This window comes from Rhineura floridana, chromosome 1, assembly GCF_030035675.1.
Source record: "Rhineura floridana isolate rRhiFlo1 chromosome 1, rRhiFlo1.hap2, whole genome shotgun sequence".
Classification (NCBI taxonomy): domain Eukaryota; kingdom Metazoa; phylum Chordata; class Lepidosauria; order Squamata; family Rhineuridae; genus Rhineura; species Rhineura floridana.
The window spans coordinates 39,458,463-39,481,389 of NC_084480.1; the positions used below are offsets into that span (position 1 = coordinate 39,458,463).

Genomic DNA, 22,927 nt, shown 5'->3' on the forward strand with positions numbered 1-22,927 from the left:
TAGTAATGAGATGGATTAATTGATATGCTTATCTGGAAAAAAAAATTGATAGATATATTTCTTAAAGAATTGAAACCTCTCTTTGACTTTTTGTGGAAAGAATAAAGTAATGTTTATGAGATTTGATGATTAAGTAAGATAACTATTGGAGGAAAGTGATTTTATAATATGACTTAAGAGACAGGATTGTTATATATTATAGACTTATAACTGATCTGATCTTTGACAAATGGGAAGTCAATATTTTACTTTTTATTTTTTATTTTTATTTTTATTTTTTATTTTTTTTGTTTAACTATTTTTGATTTTGTTTTTTGTCTTTGAATGTTTTATGATTTCGTCTTGTATGTTTTATGAAAATTTGAATAAAAATTATTGAAAAAAAAAAAAGGAATTGCGGTGGCTTGATTGGCTGTAGAGACAGACAGAGGGACCTCAGCAGGGGGCAGGCTGCAAAAAAAGTAACAGGTCTGTGTCCCGGAGCGTCCCCCCAGGAAAACATACCTGGATCCCAAAGGACTTCTCCAAGCTGAGTGAATGGGTGGTATATGCAATTCAATGCAAACATGTGTAAAGTTATGTATATTGAAACAAAAAAGTCGGGCCAAGGAGACAGTAAACTAGGGTTGCTGCTGGTGTACCGTCCACCCTGCTGCCCAGCAGCTTCTCTGACGGAGCTGGCGGAGGCCATCTCGGCTGTGGTGTTGGAGGAGCCCAGAACAATAGTCCTTGGTGATTTCAATGTCCATGCTGAGGCTGCCTCTAGTGTTCTGGCTTGGGACTTCATGGCCTCCATGACGACCATGGGATTGTCTCAAGTTGTCACTGGCCCGACGCATAGGGCAGGGCATGCCCTTGACTTGGTTTTTGCTCCAGATGGAGGAAGGGGTGGTCTGGAGATAGGGGGGGGAATGTCACCCCTTTGTCATAGTCAGACCACTTCCTGGTGAAGTTTAAACTTATGGCTCCGATCCTTCCCTGCAGGGGTGGTGGACAGATTAAGATGGTCCGCCACGGAGCCTAATGGAATCCAAAGGATTCCTGAATGCCCTGGGGGAGTTCCCAGTAGATAGAGCAGGTGACCCTGTTGAAGCCCTTGTCATGCTGTGGAACAGTGAAGCGCATCAGGCTCTTGACACGGTTGCCCCCAAGCACCCTCTCCGGCATTGTGGAGCCCGGCTTGCACCTTGGTACACCAGTGAGCTAAGGCCAATGAAACAGGCTGGACGACTCGTAGAGTGCAAGTGGCGAAAGACGTGCTGTGAGGCTGATTGGGCATGAGTAAAACATCGTAACCATGCCTACTGTGTGGTGGTGAGGGCGGCGAAGAAGGCCCACTTCTCTGCCTCCATCACATCCTCAAGTAGCCGTCCAGTGGAGCTTTTCCGTATTGTCAGGAGTCTGTTGACATCAACTGCAGGAAATGGAGCTTTATACCCTTCGGAGGCCCACTGTGAATTGTTTGCAAGGCACTTTGAGGGTAAAGTTGCTCGCCTCCATAGCAGTCTTGATGCCCCCTCCACATCTACTGTAGTCCCCAATGAGGTGTCCAGTGCAATGTCTGCTGCAACTTCTTGGGAACAGTTTCAGTTGATGCGGCCTGATGACATAAACAAGGTGCTTGCGATGATGCAGCCAGCAACATGTTCTCTCGACCCTTGCCTTTCTTGGCTTATTAAAGCTTCCCGAGGGGGTCTGACCGAGTGGATCCAGAGTGTGGTCAACGCATCATTGCGGGAGGGAGTGGTTCCAGCCGGCTTAAAAGAGGCAGTGATCTGACCGCTCCTGAAAAAGCCCACCCTGGACCCATTGGTTCGTGACAACTACCGACCGGTTGCAAATACCCCTTTTTTAGGGAAGGTGATTGAGAGGGTTGTGGTGCAGCAATTGCAAGTACTCTTGGATGAAACAGATTACCTTGACCCATCCCAGTCTGGGTTCAGGCCTGGTTATGGGACTGAATCGGCCTTAGTTGTCCTGATGGATGACCTTTATTGGGAGAAGGACAGGGGGAGTGCGACCCTATTATTCTTACATGATCTCTCAGTGGCTTTTGATACCATTGACCATGGTATTCTCTGGGCTGACTTGGTGAGATGGGTATTGGAGGAACTGTTTTACAGTGGTTCCTATCCTATCTCCAAGGTCAGTCTCAGAGAATAGCATTGGGTGGCTGTCTTTCGGCCCCCTGGCAGTTGTGCTGTGAGGTGCCGCAGGGTACCATCTTGTCCCCCATGCTGTTTAATATCTATATGAAGCCCTTGGGAGCGGTCATCAGGAGCTTTGGGGCGACGATGCCCAGCTCTATTTCTCCATAACATCTGAATCAGGAGAGGCCGTGCAACCCCTGAACCGGTGCCTGGACTCGGTGGTTGGCTGGATGAGGGCCAATAAACTGAGTCTGAATCCTAGCAAGACGGAAGCACTGTCGGTTGGTGGTTCCCGAGTTCGGATGATTGGTCGGTTGCCTGCTTTGGATGGGGTCATACTCCCTCTGAAAGAGCAGGCTCGTAGTCTGCAGGTGCTCCTGGATCCATCTTTGTCACTAGAGGCCCAGGTGACCTCAGTGGTTAGGAGTGCCTTTTACCAGCTTCAGCTGATAAGACAGCTGCAGCCATTTCTGGACCAGGATAGCCTGAGCACTGTTGTCCATGCACTGGTAACATCCAGGCTGGATTACTGTAATGCGCTCTATGTGGGGCTGCCCTTGAGGTTGGTCCGGAAGCTGCAGCTGGTGCAAAATACGGCGGCGAGACTGCTCACTGGGGCAGGGTATCGCCAACATGTTACCCTGCTGCTGAAATAATTGCACTGGCTGTCCATCTGCTACTGGGCCAAGTTCAAGGTTCTAGTTCTGGTGTACAGCTTGGGACCAGGATACCTGAAAGACCGTCTTACCCCTTATATACTCAGTCGATCACTGTGCTCTGCAGGTGAGGGCCTTCTGCAGATACCATCTTTTCAGGAGGTCCATTCTGCACAACATAGGAAACGGACCTTTATTGTGGTGACAATAAATTCCCTCCCCTTAAATATTAGGCAGGTGCCATCTCTGTTATCTTTTTGGCGCCTATTGAAGACTTTCCTCTTTCAATAAGCCTTTTAAGTTAAGACCTATCCCAGTCTGCATCTGTGTTGGAATTGCTTTTAATACGTTTTTTTAAACCTTTCCCCCCCTAAACAGTATGTTTTTTTAACTCTTTTTATTTAAAATGTTTTTAAAGCTTTTTTAAAGAATGTTTTTAAAAGTTTTTGTGTTTTAATGTATTTTAAGGTCTGTTTTAATGATGTTTACAAACTGCTTTTGTTTGCCACCCTGGGCTCCTGCTGGGAGGAAGGGCAGGATATAAATTAAATAATAAATAAAATAAACAAAACAAACAAAAAATCTTAATTTCACATTTATGCTTATGAAGGATAAGGCGATCAGTAGCTACTAGTCATGAAGGCTCTGCTCCGCCTCCATAGTCGAAGGCAGGATGATTCCAAATACCAGTTGCTGGAAACAGCAGAAGGGGGAAAGTGCTCTTTGCAGTCAGGTCCAGCTTGCAGGCTTCCCAAGGGCAATTGGTTGTCCACTGTGAGAACACCATGCTGGACTAGACGGGCCATTGGCCTGATCTAGCAGGCTCTACTTATATTCTTATAATATTATCTACTTATATTAAGATTCAAAGGCATATTTAAATGCTGCTTGAGAATATAGACAACAGAGTTTTCAGTAATCTCATAATTCTAGCCGAATCTACACTGTATCTGTTGAGACAGGGAGAGATCTGTTGTCTTTCTCTTAGCGCTGGAAAAAAAATACTCTTCGGCTGTTAGCATATAGCCAATGTTTTGAATAGAAGCTATTAATTATAATCTTAGTCCTGTTCCCCATAAACAGGTGCCTGCTTCAGAGCAGAACAGCTCTGAAATTTATCTTGATGAATACACCAACCTATTGTCTGAGTGGTCCATATTCATAACAATACAAGTTGTTCTCTATATCAGAAGCAGAAGCTACAGATATAATCTCAACATCCAGATGAATTAGGTCAAAAGGAGGAGGAGAGAAAGGAAGGGAATGAGAATGTGGGGTGGCGGGGGAGTTAATTTCAAATAGAAACAAGGTAGTCAACAGCGGAAAGCATTGTACATGAGCGTATCCTTTTCGTGGCATTCTTTGTGGACAGCTAAATTTAGCATGGATAGGTAAATTCAGTGCTTGGAAACTGATCTTTTGTCTTTTAAAATATTTATACTCCACCTTTCTCCAATTGTTCAATGCTGCTCATATCATTACATTCATTTATAATTTTTTTGCATATTTCCATTCAACAAAAATGCTGTCAGATCAGCTTTTTTAAAAAAATAATTAATAAACACTAAAAAGCAGAAGACTGAAGTCTAAGATTGCGGCAGCAACCCTAAGTACATTGATTAAGGTCCAAGTCCCATTGAACTCTGGGATTTACTTCTGAGTAAAAATGCTTAGGATTGTGGTGTTTATCTCCCTAAAGCACAGTGGAATAAAAAAGTTTTACTTGTCTCTGAAAGGAGAGTAGAGAAATACACAGTTAGATTGCCTGGGAAGGGTATTCTATAAATTCTGGGCCACCATAGAAAAGGCACTGCTTCTAGCCCACAGCATAACATACTAGGAAAAATGGTTCTTGGATTTATTGGCATCTGGAAAACTTGGATTTATTGGCATCTGGTGTGCAGGGGAAGGGTTTGACAAGGTTAAAAGCGCTTTCTGATGCCACATGATTTATAAAGAAGACAAATGCTTCACATGAAATGTGATGTACAGAAACATTTTGAGTTAGATACAGTGAAGATGAAGCAGATCTCTGCTTGCACAGTTAGGCCTGTCCTGTCTTCTCACCACCACCCATACACACTATAGCCCTCTCCACTCACTTCAAAGTCCACTCCTGGGATTGCTTTAGAGTATTTGTGTCAGATGAGCTGGGGTGGGGGCTGCAGCAAGACAAGGAAATTGGTGGAATTTGGCAGGGCTGCTCTATGCAAGTAGAAATGTTTCCCCATTTTTATAAGACATCTCTGGATCCAAGTCAATATATTTAGTGTGCTAAATGTTTGTTTTCAGAGAGAGTTTATCTCTGTATACAACTTGCTGGGAATCGCAAATGGGGAGAGTGCTGTTGGACTCAGGGCCTGCTTGTGGGCTTCCCATGAGCATTTGGTTGGCCACTGTGAAAACACAATGCTAGACTAGATAGATCTCTGGTCTGATCCTGCAAGGTTCTTAGGTTCTTATTTTTCAATATTTCACTGAAGGGTTTTTTGTGTGTGTTTATGTTTTAGAGAGAGCACCATTACCATATCACAGATAGTCCAAAAACACTAAAAAGGAAGCTGGATGAACTTTTGGCTGAGAATGATGAGTTGAGAAGAATGTTAAGGAACAGACCTCCTGAAGAACAAAGATTCCATACAAATGTGGATGTTTTAAATGCACAAAATTTCTAAGAACGTATATAAAAACAGCATGGCCTTAGATAATGGTGGGTATTATTCCCAGCAATCATCTGTTACCTGTATTCATTAATGGCATAATGTATGTATATAACTTTAGAGTAACATTTTAAACTTTATTTTTCAGTTTATTTATTTACTTAAATGTATTCAAGTTTTCATATAAACAGATTTGCTGAACATCCTGGCTCCAACCAGGATTAAGACTATTAAAATAAATGGGTCCACAGTTGCTTTAGTGTTTAATTGAAGCTTCTGTATGGGGAAAAGGTAAATAACAACATCCACCTTAAGCAACATATACGTTGAAAGTACTATAGAAATTATAGTATTCATATTTCATGTAATTCCTGGACTGGGAAGTCTATGGATCCTTTGGATCTATGCCTTTCACTGTTTTGCCCCTGACATGTCCCCTTAAATCCTCCACTGACTTTGCACATCCAACATTGATAAGGTTAGAACTGCAGTGGCTTCTGCAGTGGCTGGGAGGAGACGTATGATGCCAAGTCTCCCTCTCCTATGATCTCTGGGATGCTCTATCAGGGGCCATAAGATTGCAGAGTTAAAGCTAAACCTTTGTAGACTAGTCTGCAATCTTATACACACTCACTTGGAAATAAGTCCCATTGAATTCACAGGGGCTTACTTCTGAGTAAACAGTGTAAAACATGTTAGTGAAGGTTTTTTAGATCAGTTAAATTTTGGTGTACTACAGTCTGAAGCTGCTGTGAGCCAGGTTTCGTTTAAAAGTACCCTTTTTTGCTTCAAGAGAGAAATCAGTATTTATCGATAACCATAGTGATAACTTCAGAAATTATATATTGTATGTATGAGTACGTGTAATGTGTTATGAAATACAGGTATTTGTGTTTTACTATGGATAAATAATTAAAGCAGTCATTACCCATTATTATACTTTAATTCCAATTGTCTATTTATACACATATGTACATCTAACATTTTGTACTGCTTACTGAATGATAGCTAAAAATGGACAATGATAGCTTAGTCAGTTCCATGGGGTTATAAACAAATAAAAAAACCTGTTCAGGGCTATTTTTGACTATACACTGAGATTTTATTGCTAAAAAGATTTATATCTGCACACAGAAAAATACTTTGTCCTAATTTACTATCAGCTGCTCCTTGTAATGAATAGCTGAGTGCAGATTCAAACTTTATAGGCCTGATCAGTGCCAACTAGGGTTGCCAGGTCAGAAGCATCCCAAAACCTGAGATTTCAGGGGTGGAACCTAGTGATGTCACAGGGGCAGGCCCTAGTGAAGTCATGGGGCGGGCCCTAAAAAGGTAAAGGTGTCCCCGCACTTGTAGTGCGAGTCGTTTCCGACTCTTAGGGTGACGTCTTGCGACGTTTACTAGGCAGACCGTATATATGGGATGGGATTGCCAGTTCCATCCCCTGCCTTTCTTTACCCCCCAGCATATGCCGGGTACTCATTTTACCGACCACGGATGGATGGAAGGCTGAGTGGACCTCGACCCCTTTTACCGGAGATTCGACTTCCTCCTTTCATTGGAATCGAACTTCAGCTGTGAGCAGAGCTTCGGCTGCGTTACTGCCCCTTACCACTCTGCACCACGGAGGATCTTCTAGGGGCGGGCCCTAGTGATGTCATTAAGCATGATACATTAAGCATCAATCACAGTTGCTTGGAGCATACAATTAAAAAAAAGTCTCTGATTGCAAATTAAGATAGAAATCTTAGCCATAAGATGAAGCCTGGGTAGGGAACATTTAATCTAGCCTACTTGCTTTCGGCAACAGTGTTTAAGTGCCCTCGGGCCAGGCCAGTCACCAGAAGGCTATTGTAGGAAGAAAGGAGCCTAGTGTTACGGAGATGTTAGATGGGAGCATTTGAGAGTAAACATGGATGCCCCTGAAGGCTGCAATTCTAAACACACTTACTAAGGGACTAAGCTGCATAGAACTCAACAGGACTTACTTCTGAGTAGATATAGTTTGGCTTGTGCTGTTGGAAAAGCTTGACTAGGGATCCTCTGCAAAGATGTCCATATCCAAGCAGGATTGGCAACCCCCTGCCCTTATCTTTTAACATGGCAGCTCCAAACTTCTTTACAGATTTGACCCTTCACTACAGAAAGAGGTCTTAGAAATGAGTAAGAGTAAGAAGATTCTCTACCCTTTTCTGTCTACCCTGTGGGCTGCTATAAACTCACTTTGACAGCCAACCAAATTCCAGTGAGTAATAATTGACAGAGAGAAAACACACATGGTTTGGCCTACCTTCACGGGCAGCAGCTTGGGAACAATTGCAGCCACACTTCCAAATATGTGAATTCTCGTTTACCACTATTGGGCAAGAAACAAACTGCCATGCAACCAACAAGGTGCATCATCAGTGGGTTTAAGGGGGTTGAGCTGAGCACATTCAACCACTGCTGTTGCTTCTATGGATGTAAGGGAGTGAGGTCAAAGGTAAATGAAATGCAAACAGAAAAACAAAAACAAAAGACAGTGATGCTTTCCTAAATGCAATACCGTACCAACCACAACAAGATTCCTATGAGTAAGGCAGAACACTCAGCATCCCACAACCAGTCAGGATTCATAACTGAAAACCAAAACTAAAAAAATCCTAGCAGCCAGTCAGCCAGGGTCACAGAAATCCCCATGCAGCACGATTGCTGACATAAGCGAGACCCTATCAGCACATAGTATCTCTGCTCTGAAATCTGCACTGGTTGCTGATTTGCTACCAGGCCAAGTTCAAGCTGTGCTTTCCATGTTATGGGTGCCTCATAGTACTTGTTCTGCTCTTGAAAGAAATCAGTCCTGTTAAGTGGCAGCACCTACGCTTTGGAACTCCTTGCCTATTGACATTAGGCAGACCCCTCTATTCAGCACCTGCTAAAATCATTTTTGTTTAGGCAAGCCTATCTAGCCATGTAGAAGCTATTGTGTTTTTAAATCTGTTTTAACTCAGTGTTGGTTTTATTATTTTGAATGTTTTTAAATAACTGTCTTTAACTGGTTTTGCCAATAATTTGTTTTAAATCCTTCTGTAAACCACTTTGAATTTTTTTTTTTACAATAAAGCAGTATATAAATGTTGAAAATAAAATACATAAATAATTTTTGGAGTCACTGTGGCCCTTGAGTCTCTTTCCACCTTTAGGAACAAAGGAATCTGCCTTATACTGACTCAGGCCATTTGGTACCATCTAGCTCGGTACCGTTGACATGGACTAGCATTGGCTCTTCAGGATTCCAGGCAATAGTCTTTTCCAGAAATTGAATTGTGGACTTTTGCATTCAAAGCATATGCCCTACCACTAAGCTACAACCTTATCCCAGTCTGTGTCTGTGTTGGAATTGCTTTTTAATATATTTTTAAACCTTTTCTTTTTTAGAAAATATGTTTTTAAAGCTTTTAAAAATGTTTTTAAAGATGTTTTGCTTAAATATATTTTAAAGTGTGTTTTTATGATGTTTTAAGGTATTTTTATTGCTTTTGTTTGCTGCCCTGGGCTGCTACTGGGAGGAAGGGTGGGATATAAATCAAATAATAAATAAATAATAAATCAACTTCATTCACCCAACCCAAAATTGAGAATCATGCCACTTTAAGCTGTTTTGCAATTGTTTATACTTGTTCTATGGTGATTGGATTTTAAAGGAATTTATTTCTTATTGTGAGCTGCCTTGGTTTCTAATCACCAACCCTACCTCAAGGGTTGTTGGAAAGACTCCATACATGCAGACACAGCAGATGTAAAAATACACCCCATATAATACTTCATTGTCAAACCAGTTGGTCATTGCAGAACATTCTAAAAAAAGATCAGTATTAGTTTCCTATGTAATAAAAACTGTGATACCTAAGAAAGCTCTGCCTAATTGCTTTAAAAAATAGGATTGGAGAGGGAGAGAAAGATTTACAACACAAACAATTCTTTGCTATCCTCACTAAAGAGTCCCATTAATTTATAGCACAATCCTAACCATGTCTACTCAAAAGTAAGTCCTATTGAATTCAATGGGGTTTACTCCAGGTATATGGGATTAGCATTACTTTACAGTACTCCCAAAAAAGCAAGTATTGGATTAAAGCTTTCATATGGGGAAGGTTTTCAAAGCACTGCCCTCTTCAACAGCCCAGGGTTTGACTCTTGCACACAAGAGAAAAAAAAACCCTGAAAGCACTTACCCAATTTATGAGATTTTCAAATAAAATCTGAAAAAAACCACCACTGTCTGGTGTTGCAATGAGGTTTAGGCACCGCCTGGAGGTCAACAAATCACAACCCTGGCTTCACTTACTGGTTACAATCCTGAAAGGGTGGGGCTAGAGGTATGAGCCGCTATAACAGATCTGTTAAACAGATTTAACAGTTGGGGGGGGATGGCTGACATTTTGGTATATATCTCGGGAACCAGACAACTTAGAAACTTATTTTTTTAAAAAATTGAAGCTGAGAGTCTGGAGATTAAGGTGAGTCACCTGGAGAGGACCCCCAAAAGCCAGAGTATCCAGTGAAAAACTGGACACCTGTTAACCCTAGTGCCAGCAGGCAAAGGCTGGCAAATCCAAAATGGATGTTAAAGGTGGCTTCAGAAGTGGAGACCTTTCTCTGCAGGGATAGCAGCTACAAAATGATGCTTGAGGCATCAGACGCATGGAGCCTAGAGGTGGTGATTTTGTAGCTATCATATTAACAAAGCCAAAGACTGCTGGAAACAGAAGTGCCAGTTTAAGGAGAGGCAACAGACAATATTGGCCATCTTTTCATACTTTTGATATGCTTCTTTATAAACTTTGCTATATACCTTAGCTGTTCTGGCTTCTTCTACAGTGCACTTCATCTGTTGTCAAGAAGCAATATTCCATCAAATTTTTGTCTTCGCTGCAACTTTGAGATGAGGCTCTTTGGTCACATCATTTGGTTCTGTATGAAGTGTTCTGCCGATGTATTATGTTTGTGGGTATCAACATACAGTATTTCTGTATGTCAGGAGTGGTCAAAGCTTTAATGGGGACCCTCTGTATTTGCATGCAGCTCCCCATGTGGTGAGCCACTGAACTGCATGCTACAACAGCCATCTAATATCCTTAGGCCCTGCCCACCTTTGGATCTTCCTGGATTTCTGATTCCAAAGTGTGCTGCAAGCAACAGCTCCTTTCTTTTCATCTGGCATGTTCTTATCACTTTTGATTGTCCTTAAGTCCTGGTTTGCTCCTTGGTCCTGCATCTTGTTGCATGCTTTGGCCCTAACTTCCCCTTTGGTTTTGACTACTGGGTTTGTTTAAACGTTCCCAATCTGAATCTCATGGCTCATCTCAGTGCCCACTATCCATCCCTGACCCTCTAGCACTTTAGGCTTGTCCCACATTCTTTCGCCATGTACAGGGACTATCATACTATAGGAAAAGTCCAGAAAGTTTACTTAATTCCCTGATTAAAAGGTATTGAGATAGAACTCATTTATCAGTCTTACTGGAAAACAAAGCATTCATGCAGCGCATGTATTCCAATAAGACTAATAAACAAGTTCTATCTAATTAGGGTGTCTATCTACTACCATCATGCTGATGACAATGCTCCTTATTTTAGCAAATTTTATTCCCATTGTTTATAGCTTCTATAAGGGGGTGGGAGACTGTTCTACAATCTTACCCCAGCTTTAGCCAAACTCTAGCCAGAACTTCATTTCACTTTGATTCAATCCATTCATAACAATATCTTTAAATACAGAATGAACCAACCACAAGTAGTGCTCTGACAGAATTCCATAGTGACTAGATTGAAATGAACGAGGAAGGGATGGAGAGCCCAACACACAGGCCTACCTCCTATTGCTTGCTGACACATCGTAAAAAGTGATGCCATCGCAAAATGTGCATCAGACAGGCTAAAGGAGCAACTGCCTGGGGCAACTCTCTGCATAAAAGCCGTGAGATGCATGGCAAGCATACAGACAATCATTAATAAACTCATGTTTTTTCCTGACTGGCACTTGAAAAAACATGCACTCTAATATATTAAAATTCATAGCATGGAAGGCCTTTCTGTAAGACTTTAGTAAATTGTGGAGAAATGATAGGGACCAATTTCAAAATGAGTTGTATATGTACAGCTGTTTGGATAATTCTTGTACATTAGCCAGATGAGAATTTCAGAAGCATGGCATTTTGTACCAGTGTGGTGCTCTCACCAAGGAACAATTAAAAATATCATCAATGATCAACAAAGGTCCAAATGTTTGTTAGACATTGCTCCAAATTCTAATTTGGAATATAACAAGATCAGCCATTTAATGCTTCAAGGGTCTCCCCCCTCCCCCAGTGCACGCATCTACAATTTGCTTTCTGCAGTTTTTCTTGGATTCAGAATTTGCAGGCTAGTTTAGGGTTTGCACTGGCAGGGCCCGTTAGAGATCTTGTTGTCTTCAACATCCTTTGAACCTGCAAAATGAACTGCATGAATGTTCAACACAACTGCAAAGGGAAACAGCCTGTAAGTGCTAACACATTTGTAGAACATTTTTGTTGAACTTCCCTAGCATTAGAAGTTGCTGTAACGTTATCAAACAGTGTTGTTCTAGAATCGGTGAGGTTTTCTTTTTGACCTTTTATAAAATTCCATTGAAAGCTCAAACTCTTACATCTCCCACATTAAAAAAGATAAGGTATAAACTGCAATAAGCCGCTATGAATATATGGTATATTTCATAACAAATGATATGTAAAACTGGAGTCTTCTTGCAGAGGAAATGCTCTAGTGCACATCTTTCCATTTTAGTCATCTTGTTGCTGCTACATTCTCTTCATATTTGCAATGTAATTATCCTCAAGGCATACATATGAAGCTAACAGTCATGTCACATATGAATGGCTTTTCCTCTGTAGCTGTTCAGTCAGGGGGATGGGTTCTGTCTGACTTTGAGCAATCTACAAGGGAAAGTTAATATATCAGTCCAACAGCAATGGCTGCTAATTTTAAATGGCCAGCTTCATGTTTCTTCAACAGAACTGCCCATTTCCCCCCTTCCATAAAATCTAGATCTCACAATCCCAATGAAGCCATTCCCGTGCATGTTATCAAAAGGTCATAGTTCGTGCCTCGAAGTTCTCAAGGGTGCGATTATGATGATAACCATACTCTGTATCATCTCTTAGCGATTAACTAATAAAACTGCATGTTACAGTTTAGGAAGAGGAGCAAAAACATTTCAGAGGTCAATTTATGTGAAAGAATATACATTTTTCTTACTTCACCATCCAAAACAACAGCCTCTCTAACCCTATTTAAAATGTTTGTGAAAAGTGCAACTGGTATCCTATGCAATGTTCTACTTGTAGTCAATTGTTTTAGTAAAACTATACCTAGACATCTGGTAGCCCAGCACAGACATTTTCAATTCAAATCAAAATGCTATGAACAAGTAACTATGGCTTGGATCCTAAATTTGCTCCCATAGGCAGCAACAGCTTCTGAGCTCCTACCAACAGAAGGAAGGTGGAGGTGACTCTTACAGATGCCCTCTTACTCTGCAACCTGTTGTGTTCCTGAACATCTGCTTCAGAGGATTTAGGCATCCTCTGGAGCAGCATGAGAAGTGGCTCAGGGGCTGCAGGGCAGACTGGCAAAAAAATGCCTCTCTCTCTGGATCTCAGTCACATTCAGGAGTAGAAGAAATCCTTCTGTGTGTGGAAGCCTAGTTAGGATACAAGCCAATGTATATACAGATTCATTGATTACTTATTACACGATTGAAAGAAGGTAGACTTTTTTAAGGGCTGAGGTAGATAGTAACATTATAGTATAGTGAACACTGTTCTAAATTAAGATAGCTGATGAGAATGTGAGGTTAACTATTATTTCAGTCTCTGGGAGTGAAATCTGTTTGAACTATGAATCTCCACAACCACCTTTATTTTTACATATATCACATCCAAAGCAGGTTGTTAACAAGAATGTTAGAGAACATTTAACAAGACAACTGTCCAGGAATTGATCTATACTAATTTGCTTTAACCACTTTAGCAGATCCATTCCAGCAATGACCCTTTTAATATGTTTTGCACAAAATGAAATTATTTGTGGCCAGACTGATACAGTGGAGCTCAGCTGTGCCTCATCAGCAATTCAAGACCTGTCTCAACAGTTTTTCATATTATGAGAAGAAAAAAAAGGAGTATCTGCTCTGCTAGACTGTGAAGTCACTCTTTCACTAAACACTAATGGCAGGGAACATCAGACTTCAGTTTAGATGCAATGCCAAACCATAGTTTAGTATCACAGTTATGAGCCCTTCTCCCTCTCCCTTCCTCCCCTCTTTAGCACAAACCGTTCATTTTATTATTTATTCACTTATTTATGACATGTACATGGTGTCCAATAACACAGGTTCTCTGGGCTCCCTAAGGAATAATGTTTTTTTTTCCTAAAAGAGACCATAAGATCTAATATGATGTGGCATAAAACTTGCAACAGAAGATAAAATCAATACAGCAAAGCTCACATTGGCATCTGAACTTCACAGATTGTAAAAGTCCAAAAACCACAGCTTGCTCTTACGTCTGAACTATTCCGCTTCATTTACATTTTTAATTATGGGAGATCAACCATGGTAAATTAGATTTCTTCTTCCCATGAGCCCTAGAAGCAAACTGAAACTGGACAGTGCCTCATACAGCTTTATTTGACTACATGCACCCTTCTCCCACATACCATTTTAAGACTGAGACTAAAGGCAGACTCCACAGCTCCAACATCAGACAGCTTTCACAAACTCCCTTGCTTTGTTTACCATCTGGCCTAATGAAGACTCCTGGAGAATTCTGAAACTTATATACTGTTTTGTGTCATTGTGGTTTTTCTAATGAACGTATTGCCCTAATGTGGATTGGGGTGGGAGCTGTTATTTTTATTAAGCTATAGCTTGTCTTGAAGAGGAATAAATAATTAAATGGGAGTGTGTGAGAGGAGAAGAGAGAAGGACTGAGCAACAGCCAGGCTCATTCTTGTACAGTAGGGCCCCACTCATACGGCGGGTTACGTTCCGGACCCCCGCTGTAAAGCAAAAACCGCTGTAAAGCAGAACTCATTGAATAGAACGGTGCGCAATGCCCGAAAACCACCATAAAAGCAGAACAAGCGCTGTATGAGTGGGGCTTTAGTCTAATTGCATCTAATTGAGACCGCTGCATTAGCGAAGCGCCGTAAAACGAAGCGCCGTAAAGTGGGGCTCTACTGTAGTGCCAAGCAATGACTTGGTACTGTTGCATGTTAACTAGTTGTAGTTTTTTAAAATGTTAATTTGGATATGAAAATATTTCCAGATTTTTAAAAGCACATATATGCTATGAAAAATGCACCTGAACACTAAAATACAACGGAATTGTGTGCTTTTTATAACACAATTAGTCCTTTTTGTTTAGGCCTACCAGGGTGGGGGAGTAGTTCTCAAAGCTGAGTAGTGGTTGCTGAGAAGGATTTTCTATTGCTTTCCCTGTTAGAAATTACTGCAGAGGGGCTTACATCAAGAGGGTTGTTACAAGAATTGCAGGGGGACATGGATAAAGGCACTTCAGACAGTCTTGTCCCACTGCATTCACATGCAAGCTGATGAGTCAAAGTCTTTGCATAAAAGACAAGATGGGTTGGTTCTGGGACACAGGAAGTGCAGGATTACTCCCTCTCTCCAATATGCTCCTTTCTCTTCTATCATACTTCTAACATGATACGGATAACCACGTCAGAGCAGAGGAGATGTAATGTTCACCGTACACTTTAATTATTTGCCTTCAGCCTATATGTAGCTTCAATAGAAGCCTCGAGCCCAGGGCTCACCCATCTTTTGGGCCCTCTCTGTGGATACGTTTGCAACCTAGAGAAACTGGGGGCAACACACATACAGTAACCAAGCACATACCACCACTTATTATATTGGCTACAATAAAATGCTTTCTTTCAAGACCATTTTTTTTTGGGGGGGAGCACCCTGTGGGTGCCAGGGAAAGCCCACAGGTGCCATGTTGCCAACCCCTGCTCAAGGTAGCCAGATCCCCATCCCAACACATATACACAATATCTTTCTGGTCTCTTTGCCTTTATAACCGAGTTTTCTTCTAACACTGATGTCGATTAGTTTAACGTCAGAACTGAAGGCATTCATTTCTGAAACAGGTTGGGATTTCCAGGTTGGTCATTTTGCCACCATGAGGAACAGTCTACACACAATTTGTGGTGAGTAAGAAAACTCAACCTCTCCTTAAGCCCTTCTTGGTATCAGATTGTATCCAAGAGAGCTAGAAAAACATGATGCCTTAAGTAGGCTTGTTGAGAAAATATCACCTTAAGTGGCACCTGTGGAAAAATCCCAAGTGACTAAGGCCAGCATTGGCCCTTGTAAAGCATCGCTCCGTATGAGTCCCTCAAACAACTATTTATTTTTCAGATCTGCCTCAGATTTGCCTGTTGAGTTAAATTGTCAAGAATCATCTTTAACTAAACAGGAAAAGCAGATTCATAAATCACTAGGAAGAAACTGAACCACAGGCTTTGCGTGTTAAAAAACAAGAGCATAGAAAAGCAAAAATACGACTTTGTTATTCAAGGAGCAGCATTCGGAGTTGATTTTACGTTTGCTTAGCTGTTTATAACAACCATGAAAGTGTTGTTAGCGTTGGAGACAAATAAAAGTGACAAGTGGTAAAACCCATTTCTGAATTAATGGAGAAGTCGGGGAGCGCTCTCGGCTGCAGGATTTCTTTTAGATTAAATGCCAAATGCTGATCTCAGTGCAGCAGGCACGACTCCCATTTGAAGTCCATGGATGCGAGGACTGTGCAGAGGTAGGGGGAAATTTTGTCTCACTAGCAAGCTGTGGCGGCTTGAGTGCTTGCTAGAACATTTTTTTAAAATGAGTTTTTTTATTTCGTTTTTTAAAAAATGACTTTCTGGCCCTAACAGTTCTAGTTTATAAAGGTGATTCAAGCATGCCTCAGTAGGTCATACACAACAAGCAATTTAAAACAAAACCCTCACCTGTATTTGCCCCTGCAGAAGCCTATGTATGCTGTGATTTGCACACAGGTCCCATCTGCACCAGATATTTAAAGGACCATCGTATCACTTAAAAAAGGCATGACCCCCCCCCAAAATAAAGAACGCTGGGAACTGTAGCTTGTTAAGGGTGCTGGGAGTTGTTAAGAGATCACCTCACAGAGCTACAAGTCCCAGAATTCCCTGCGAAGAGGGATTGATTGTTAAACCATTTTAGGAATTGTAGCTTTTTTATGGGGGGGTCTTTCTCAACACTCTTCACAAACTACACTACTCAGGATTCTTTGGGGAAAGCCATGGCTGTTTAAAGTGGTAAGATACTACTTTAAATGTCTGGTGCAGATGTGGCAGAACAGCATCACACAACAGGGCTGCCCCATTGATTTCTAGTTATTTATGTATTTTTAAGTTACAAATCTTTAACAAAATCCCTCTTTCATTTTCTCTCTCTCTAACGATCACTAATGCAACTTTTAAGAACTCAACAAAGGAAAAAAGAAATTATGCAGTACAGGTGAGGTAATAGTAATAACATAATCTATATTCACTAATAGGCAAAAACCCTTGCGGTTTAAGAATGTACCTATAGCCAACAGATATTTCTATCAAACTTTGAAAAGCAGGGAAATTGGGCAGCTATAGTGAATGCACCAGAGGAGCAGGAGATCTAACCTCCTCTCTGAGATATTGTACTGCCCTACAAATTTGTGAAAATGCAAACACCAGTTGGGTTGCTCTTTCACAGTCCAATCCACTTCCTATGTAGCTTGGAAGAATTTGGTAACATGTGCTTCTGAGTATATGGTGAGTGGTGGCAACACCTGTCATCTCCAAAGATGGAGAATTACATTTTTGTATGTTTGTTGGTGTTCTTACTTTGCTTCTTTTTTGTGTTACTACTGTTTCTACAGAGAATCAAATCTAGAAAATTATATTTTTCTCATTATTCATCCCAGAAATCTGTCAAATTTATTTTTATTAATTTCAAAGCCTTTTTATTGGTTGATGACATATGATGGTGAAGACAGCCTTTTTTGTTTCAAACTGGAGGTTATGCTTTATTTCAGGCACATTAACAATTGAATCTGAAACTGCACTTTGATGTAAAATCAGATGGATCATATATGTTGCTACTTAAGCAGTGACTCTGGCTGTTGGAAAAACAAACTTGGCTTGCCGAAGATGCATGTTTTCAGCCTGCTGTGCTTAGACTACTCCACTTAAGGAAAGGTGAGCATGGTCAATTAAAAACACACCTAGAATTTTGCTAGAATATATTTCACCTCCCATTGTTATATCTTGTGCAAATGAGGCACGCCTCATGTCCATTGGAAACTATTCTGCAGAACAGTCAGTGCCATTATTCCACAATTTATTTTGGAGCTTTTTTTAGTGTTGTAAAGTATTGCTGTACTTCACATATTCACAGAAACAGAAGCAAAAGAGAATGATTCACTATAGGAACCTTATCTAAAATTGCAAAGTAAATCAAACATATTTAAAGTGACTATCTGAACAATATCAACTGTTTTAATATAGTTGCTTCCTCCCTGCTAAAACAAGATCAGCACAGCACGTCTTGTTTCTGTTATTTGGGCTGATTGCAGGTGTTGCCACCACTCATCATATGCTCAGAGGCACATGTTACCAAATTCTTCCAAGCTACACAGGAAGTGGATTGGACTGTGAAAGACCAACCCAAATTGTTTGCATTTTCACAAATTTGTAAGGCAGTACAATAGCTCAGAGAGGAGGTCAGATCTCCTGCTCCCCTGGGGCATTCACTATAGCTGCCCAATTTCCCTGCTTTTTAAAGTTTGATAGAAATATCTGTTGGCTGTAGGTACATTCTTAAACTGCAATGGTTTTTGCCTATTAGTGAATTTCCCTGCTTTTTAGTCTGGGAGGTAAGAAGTGGGATCCTGTGCAAGTTTGCTGAGAATGGATTGATCATTTGCATGCTTATTGAGTTCAGTGGGATTTACTCACCTGCAATCAATGCTTAGGATAGGTGAAACAGACCACAGGGGATGAGGAGGGGAGGAGGGGGTTGGGAGCAGGCAGGAGGGGGAGGGGGGTAGGTTTGATCATCTGTATGTTTATTGAGTGCAGTGGGATTTACTCCCATGAAATCATGTTTAGGATAGGTAAAACTGACCATGGGGAGGGAAGCCTGGAGTGGGCAGGGGAGGATGAAGAAGGGAGAAAAAAAGGAGAGGAGAGGAGAAGGGGGAAAAAGCAGGTCTGATCATTTCCATGCTTATTGAGTTCAATGGGGGAAAGAGGGGGAGAGTAAAGGGAAGGAAGAAGGGGGAGAGGGGAGGGGGAGGGGGAAGGAGGGGATTGGAAAGGGAGGGGTGAAGGAAGGGGGAAGGGGGAAAGGGAGATGATGGAAGGGAGGAGGAGGGGAGGCCAGATTTGATCATTTGCATATTTATTTTCAGTGGGATTTACTCCATTGCAATCATGCTTGAAAAATGGACTGCCTTCAAGTCGATTTCAACTTATGGCGACCCTATGAATAGAGTTTTCATGGTAAGCGATATTCAGAGGTGGTTTACCATTGCCTTCCGCTGAGGCTGAGAGGCAGTGACTGGCCCAAGATCACTCAGTGAGCTTCATGGCTGTGTGGAGATCTGATCCCTGGTCTCCCAGGTTGTAGTCCTAGGATAGGTAAAACTGACCATGGGGGAGGAGGGGAGGGAAAGAGGAGGGAGGAGGGGATTGGAAGGGGATGGGGGAGGGGAACGGAGGGGTGAAGAAAGGAAGAGGGAAGGGGCAAGAGGAAGGGGATAGGAGGAAGGAGAAGGGGAGAGCAGGTTGGATTATTTGCATGCTTTTTTACTTCAGTGGGATTTACTCCTGTGCAATCATGCTTAGGATAGGTGAAACTGACCTGGGGGAGGGGTGGGGGAGAGGAGGAGGGCAGGGAAGGGAAGGGTGGAGATTGGGTGAGTGGGCACTGGGCAGTGGGGAAGCCCCTTTCCTTTCCAAAAGAAAAACATTGTGAACATTATCATTCTTTTTCAGGGTTTCCTCCACCCTTTTATTCTACAGCAGGCACATGTAATCTCCCACCCAAATTTAAACCAAAGCTACCCTGACCACATCCATACCACACTGTTATTTCACTTTAGACAGTCATGGCTTCTTTCAAAGAATCCTGGGAAGTGTAGTTTGTGAAGGGTGCTGAGAGCTGCTAGGAGATGCCCTGTTCCACTCACAGAGCTTCAATCAGAGTGACTGACTGTTAAAACACTTTGGCCACTGGAGCTCTATCAGGGGAATAGGAGCAGGGGAAGAGGATTCTCCTTTCAGCACCCTTCACAAACTACACTTCCCAGGATTCTCAGGGGGAAACTATGACTGTCTCACGTGATATCAAAGTCTGGTGTGGGTGTGGCCCCCTGATTAGGCAAGCTCAGCAGCTGTGAGTCTGGCATTTAGAACACAGACAGTTGGTTCTTACTGAGCATGCCCGGGGCCGGCCCTGCTGGGCATGCCCGACATTATCATTGAGTTCAAGCCAAAATTTCTTAAATTAATTAAAAATCAGCCAGGCATTTTTTAACTTTTAAACTGCAAAAGATGAGGATCAGAGTATGGGGCAAGGTCAGCAATGGGATTACAGGTACTCTGTGAACATGACTGATTTTTAATGAATTTCAACAGATTATGAGAACTCTGACCAAAAAAAGTCCAAAAGGGGACTGTTTTTTTCTCTCTCTCTTTTTACACTTTGAACTCTTGAGTGTCTCTGACTGTTTTGTGTATCACCATGAAAATTTAGAGTGTTTCTGAGTTCAGGACTATAAGTTTTGTAAGGTTTTGTTTTGAAATGAGCTTATGGGAAGGATCAGAATGGCATGGAGAGTATTTTCAATGTAACATTGCGGAATGCGAAAAATAGCCACTCTCGTGGCTGTATAATTTCTTTGCCTTTCCTGGTGCCTGTGGAGAAATCACAAGACGCATTCACTGTGAGAGTTTACATAATTTCTATACTGCTTTGCATTTTCAAAAGAACACTCTACGCAATTTACAGCATATCTTAAAACATCACAAATACAATATTAGAAACTATCAGAATGCAATCAAAAGAATGGAGCTGCGTGCTCCATTGAAACAAACAGGAAAACTGGTCTGGTCATGAGGTTTTTGTAGTCTCCTCAATCCAGCAGTCTGAAGGCACGGGAGTTCTCATATATGCACAAATATTTGTTGTTTATGTATTTATATCCTACAAATTATCTACACAAAGCAGCATACAATATAATCAAAACTGGTACAAATATATTTTAAAGCAATATCATAATCATAAATTACAATTTAAAATACATAACTCAGTATGAAATACATTAAAGTGAAGACAGCAACATTAAAAACATCCCAGTCCAGACCATCGAGGATAAAGCACAGTGCAACAAAAGTTTTGAAACACGAAACCAGCATCAGCAGTTAAAAGCAGACTGGAATAAAAAGGTTTTTAAGGCCTATTCAAAAGCAACTAAAGAGGGTCCAAACATACATCCAGGTTAGGTGCCAGTATATCAGAACTGCAGCCCTTAAGTCCAACAAAACAGACAATCTAGTATTTTTCCAGTCAATAGCTTGAAAGAGCTTGTTTTGAAAATTAGCTGCATATTTGCCCTTTTGATTAGCATGAGAATAGCCTATTGTACTTTTTAAAAAGGACACTGAGGAACAAGCATTTCAGTCCATTTGCAATAGTATATTCTGATGAAATAAAATCTTCTATATTTAGAAGCTAATCATGTGATTGAAGTCTTTTTTAAAACGAATCTTTGCAGCTGTGCTAGGGTTGTTGTGCACAAAGATTCTAGATTTTTAAAATCCAGAATATTCAGAAAATTTTAATCGACAGTTTTCTTCTATGTGGATAAGAACATAAGAAGAGCCCTGCTGGATCAGGTCAGTGGCCCATATACTCTAGAGCAGCCTTTCCCAACCAGTGTGCCTCCAGATGTTGTTGGACCACAATCCCAATCTTTCCTGACTATTGGCAATGCTGGCTGAGGCTGATGGGAGTTGTGGTCCAACAACATCTGGAGGTACACTGGTTGGAAAAGGCTGCTCTAGAGTCTTGTTCTCACAGTGGCTAACCAACTGCCTATGGGAAGCTGGCAAACAGTACCTGAATGCAACAGCACTGTCTCCACTTGCGATTCCCAACAACTTGTATTCAGTAGCATACCACTTCCAATTTTCAACACATCTTGTAAGCACATATACAAGTTACTCCTTTGGCGTTGGCCACACCATCTTGGTAGTGTGACCCCACTCAGTGTATTCAGATGCTATAACTAAATTTTTGAAGTGTGCATACTTGGATGGATGGAAAAATTGATACATTGTGGTTGTGGACATGATGTGCTCTGAAGTCTGCACCAAACTATGAAAGGCTGTTATTTTAACACTATTTTTCTTTGTGGAGATAGAACTGGGGGGCGGGGAGACATCTTTGTTGTCAACATACAGCACAATAGTTCATTTATTCATGGAATGGCTTGGTCGGCTGATCCATCTGGATGATCTTCTTTATCCCTCTATTTTGTGACTTGTAACTACCTGATCTCTGCAAGTGCCTCAGAGTAAGACTTTTATTATAACTCAATATGTTTTCATTGTTATAGCAACTGATAAGTATGTACTTTTATTTAATATCTAACTAATAAAACAGAAAATGTTTATTTCAAATATTGATTTAAACTGGCCTTTTTTTGGCAATTTAAAATCGCAGTGATTTAAATAAATCCAGCCACAATACTAGTCCAGCCTTTTGAGGTCTGGCCTGAAAGCAACCAGTTAAGAGCTCACAGCTCCATACTTCAGAGACATTGCTGTGTAGCAGGACTGCAGCCCTCTAACAGGGTAAACCGCTAGCTGCAAATCTCCCTACCTACCATGCATTTCAGAAGGAAAGAGAGGAGCCCCTTTTGGATCAGATGCCAGCAACAGTGGAGTGACTGGTATCTTAAGGAATGTTGCCAGGACAAGGCTCATATGTCTTTGGTATTGGCGGATGCAGTTTCACCCATCCATCTAGCTCATTGAGAGCGGATGTTGTACCTCCTGTTTATTTGGGCATGAACAACAGTAACCCTTCACGATATGTGTTCAGGAAATCCAATCCTTTTTTCCCCCCTCCTTGCAAGATAGAATTCAGGAAAAACACTTTGCAACATGCACTGCAGCTGATCGAAGCCTAGCAGTTTTGACTTCAACTTTTTAGATACAAGCGTCATTATGATCACCCAATTCACCATAAGTGGAGCTTGAAACTTCTGGAAGTCTATTGCTGCAAATATAGGAATCAGTAGAGATAATACTTTGAGATTATTTGGCACGCTCCTATTTAAAAAAA

The 22,927-nt window shown here is 41.3% G+C and overlaps 1 protein-coding gene across 2 annotated transcripts in view; it reads left to right on the plus strand.

The window, feature by feature from the left end:
• LOC133380787 (THAP domain-containing protein 7-like) overlaps positions 1 to 5,719 on the plus strand; it is a 41,739-nt gene extending 36,020 nt beyond the window's left edge. For both annotated transcript variants that reach the window (XM_061618793.1, XM_061618803.1), the window contains exon 6: positions 5,317 to 5,719. In XM_061618793.1, the coding sequence (XP_061474777.1) occupies positions 5,317 to 5,481 (165 nt within the window). In that variant the 3' untranslated portion in view covers positions 5,482 to 5,719. The remainder of the gene's footprint in view (positions 1 to 5,316) is intronic.
• Positions 5,720 to 22,927: the final 17,208 nt, after the last annotated feature.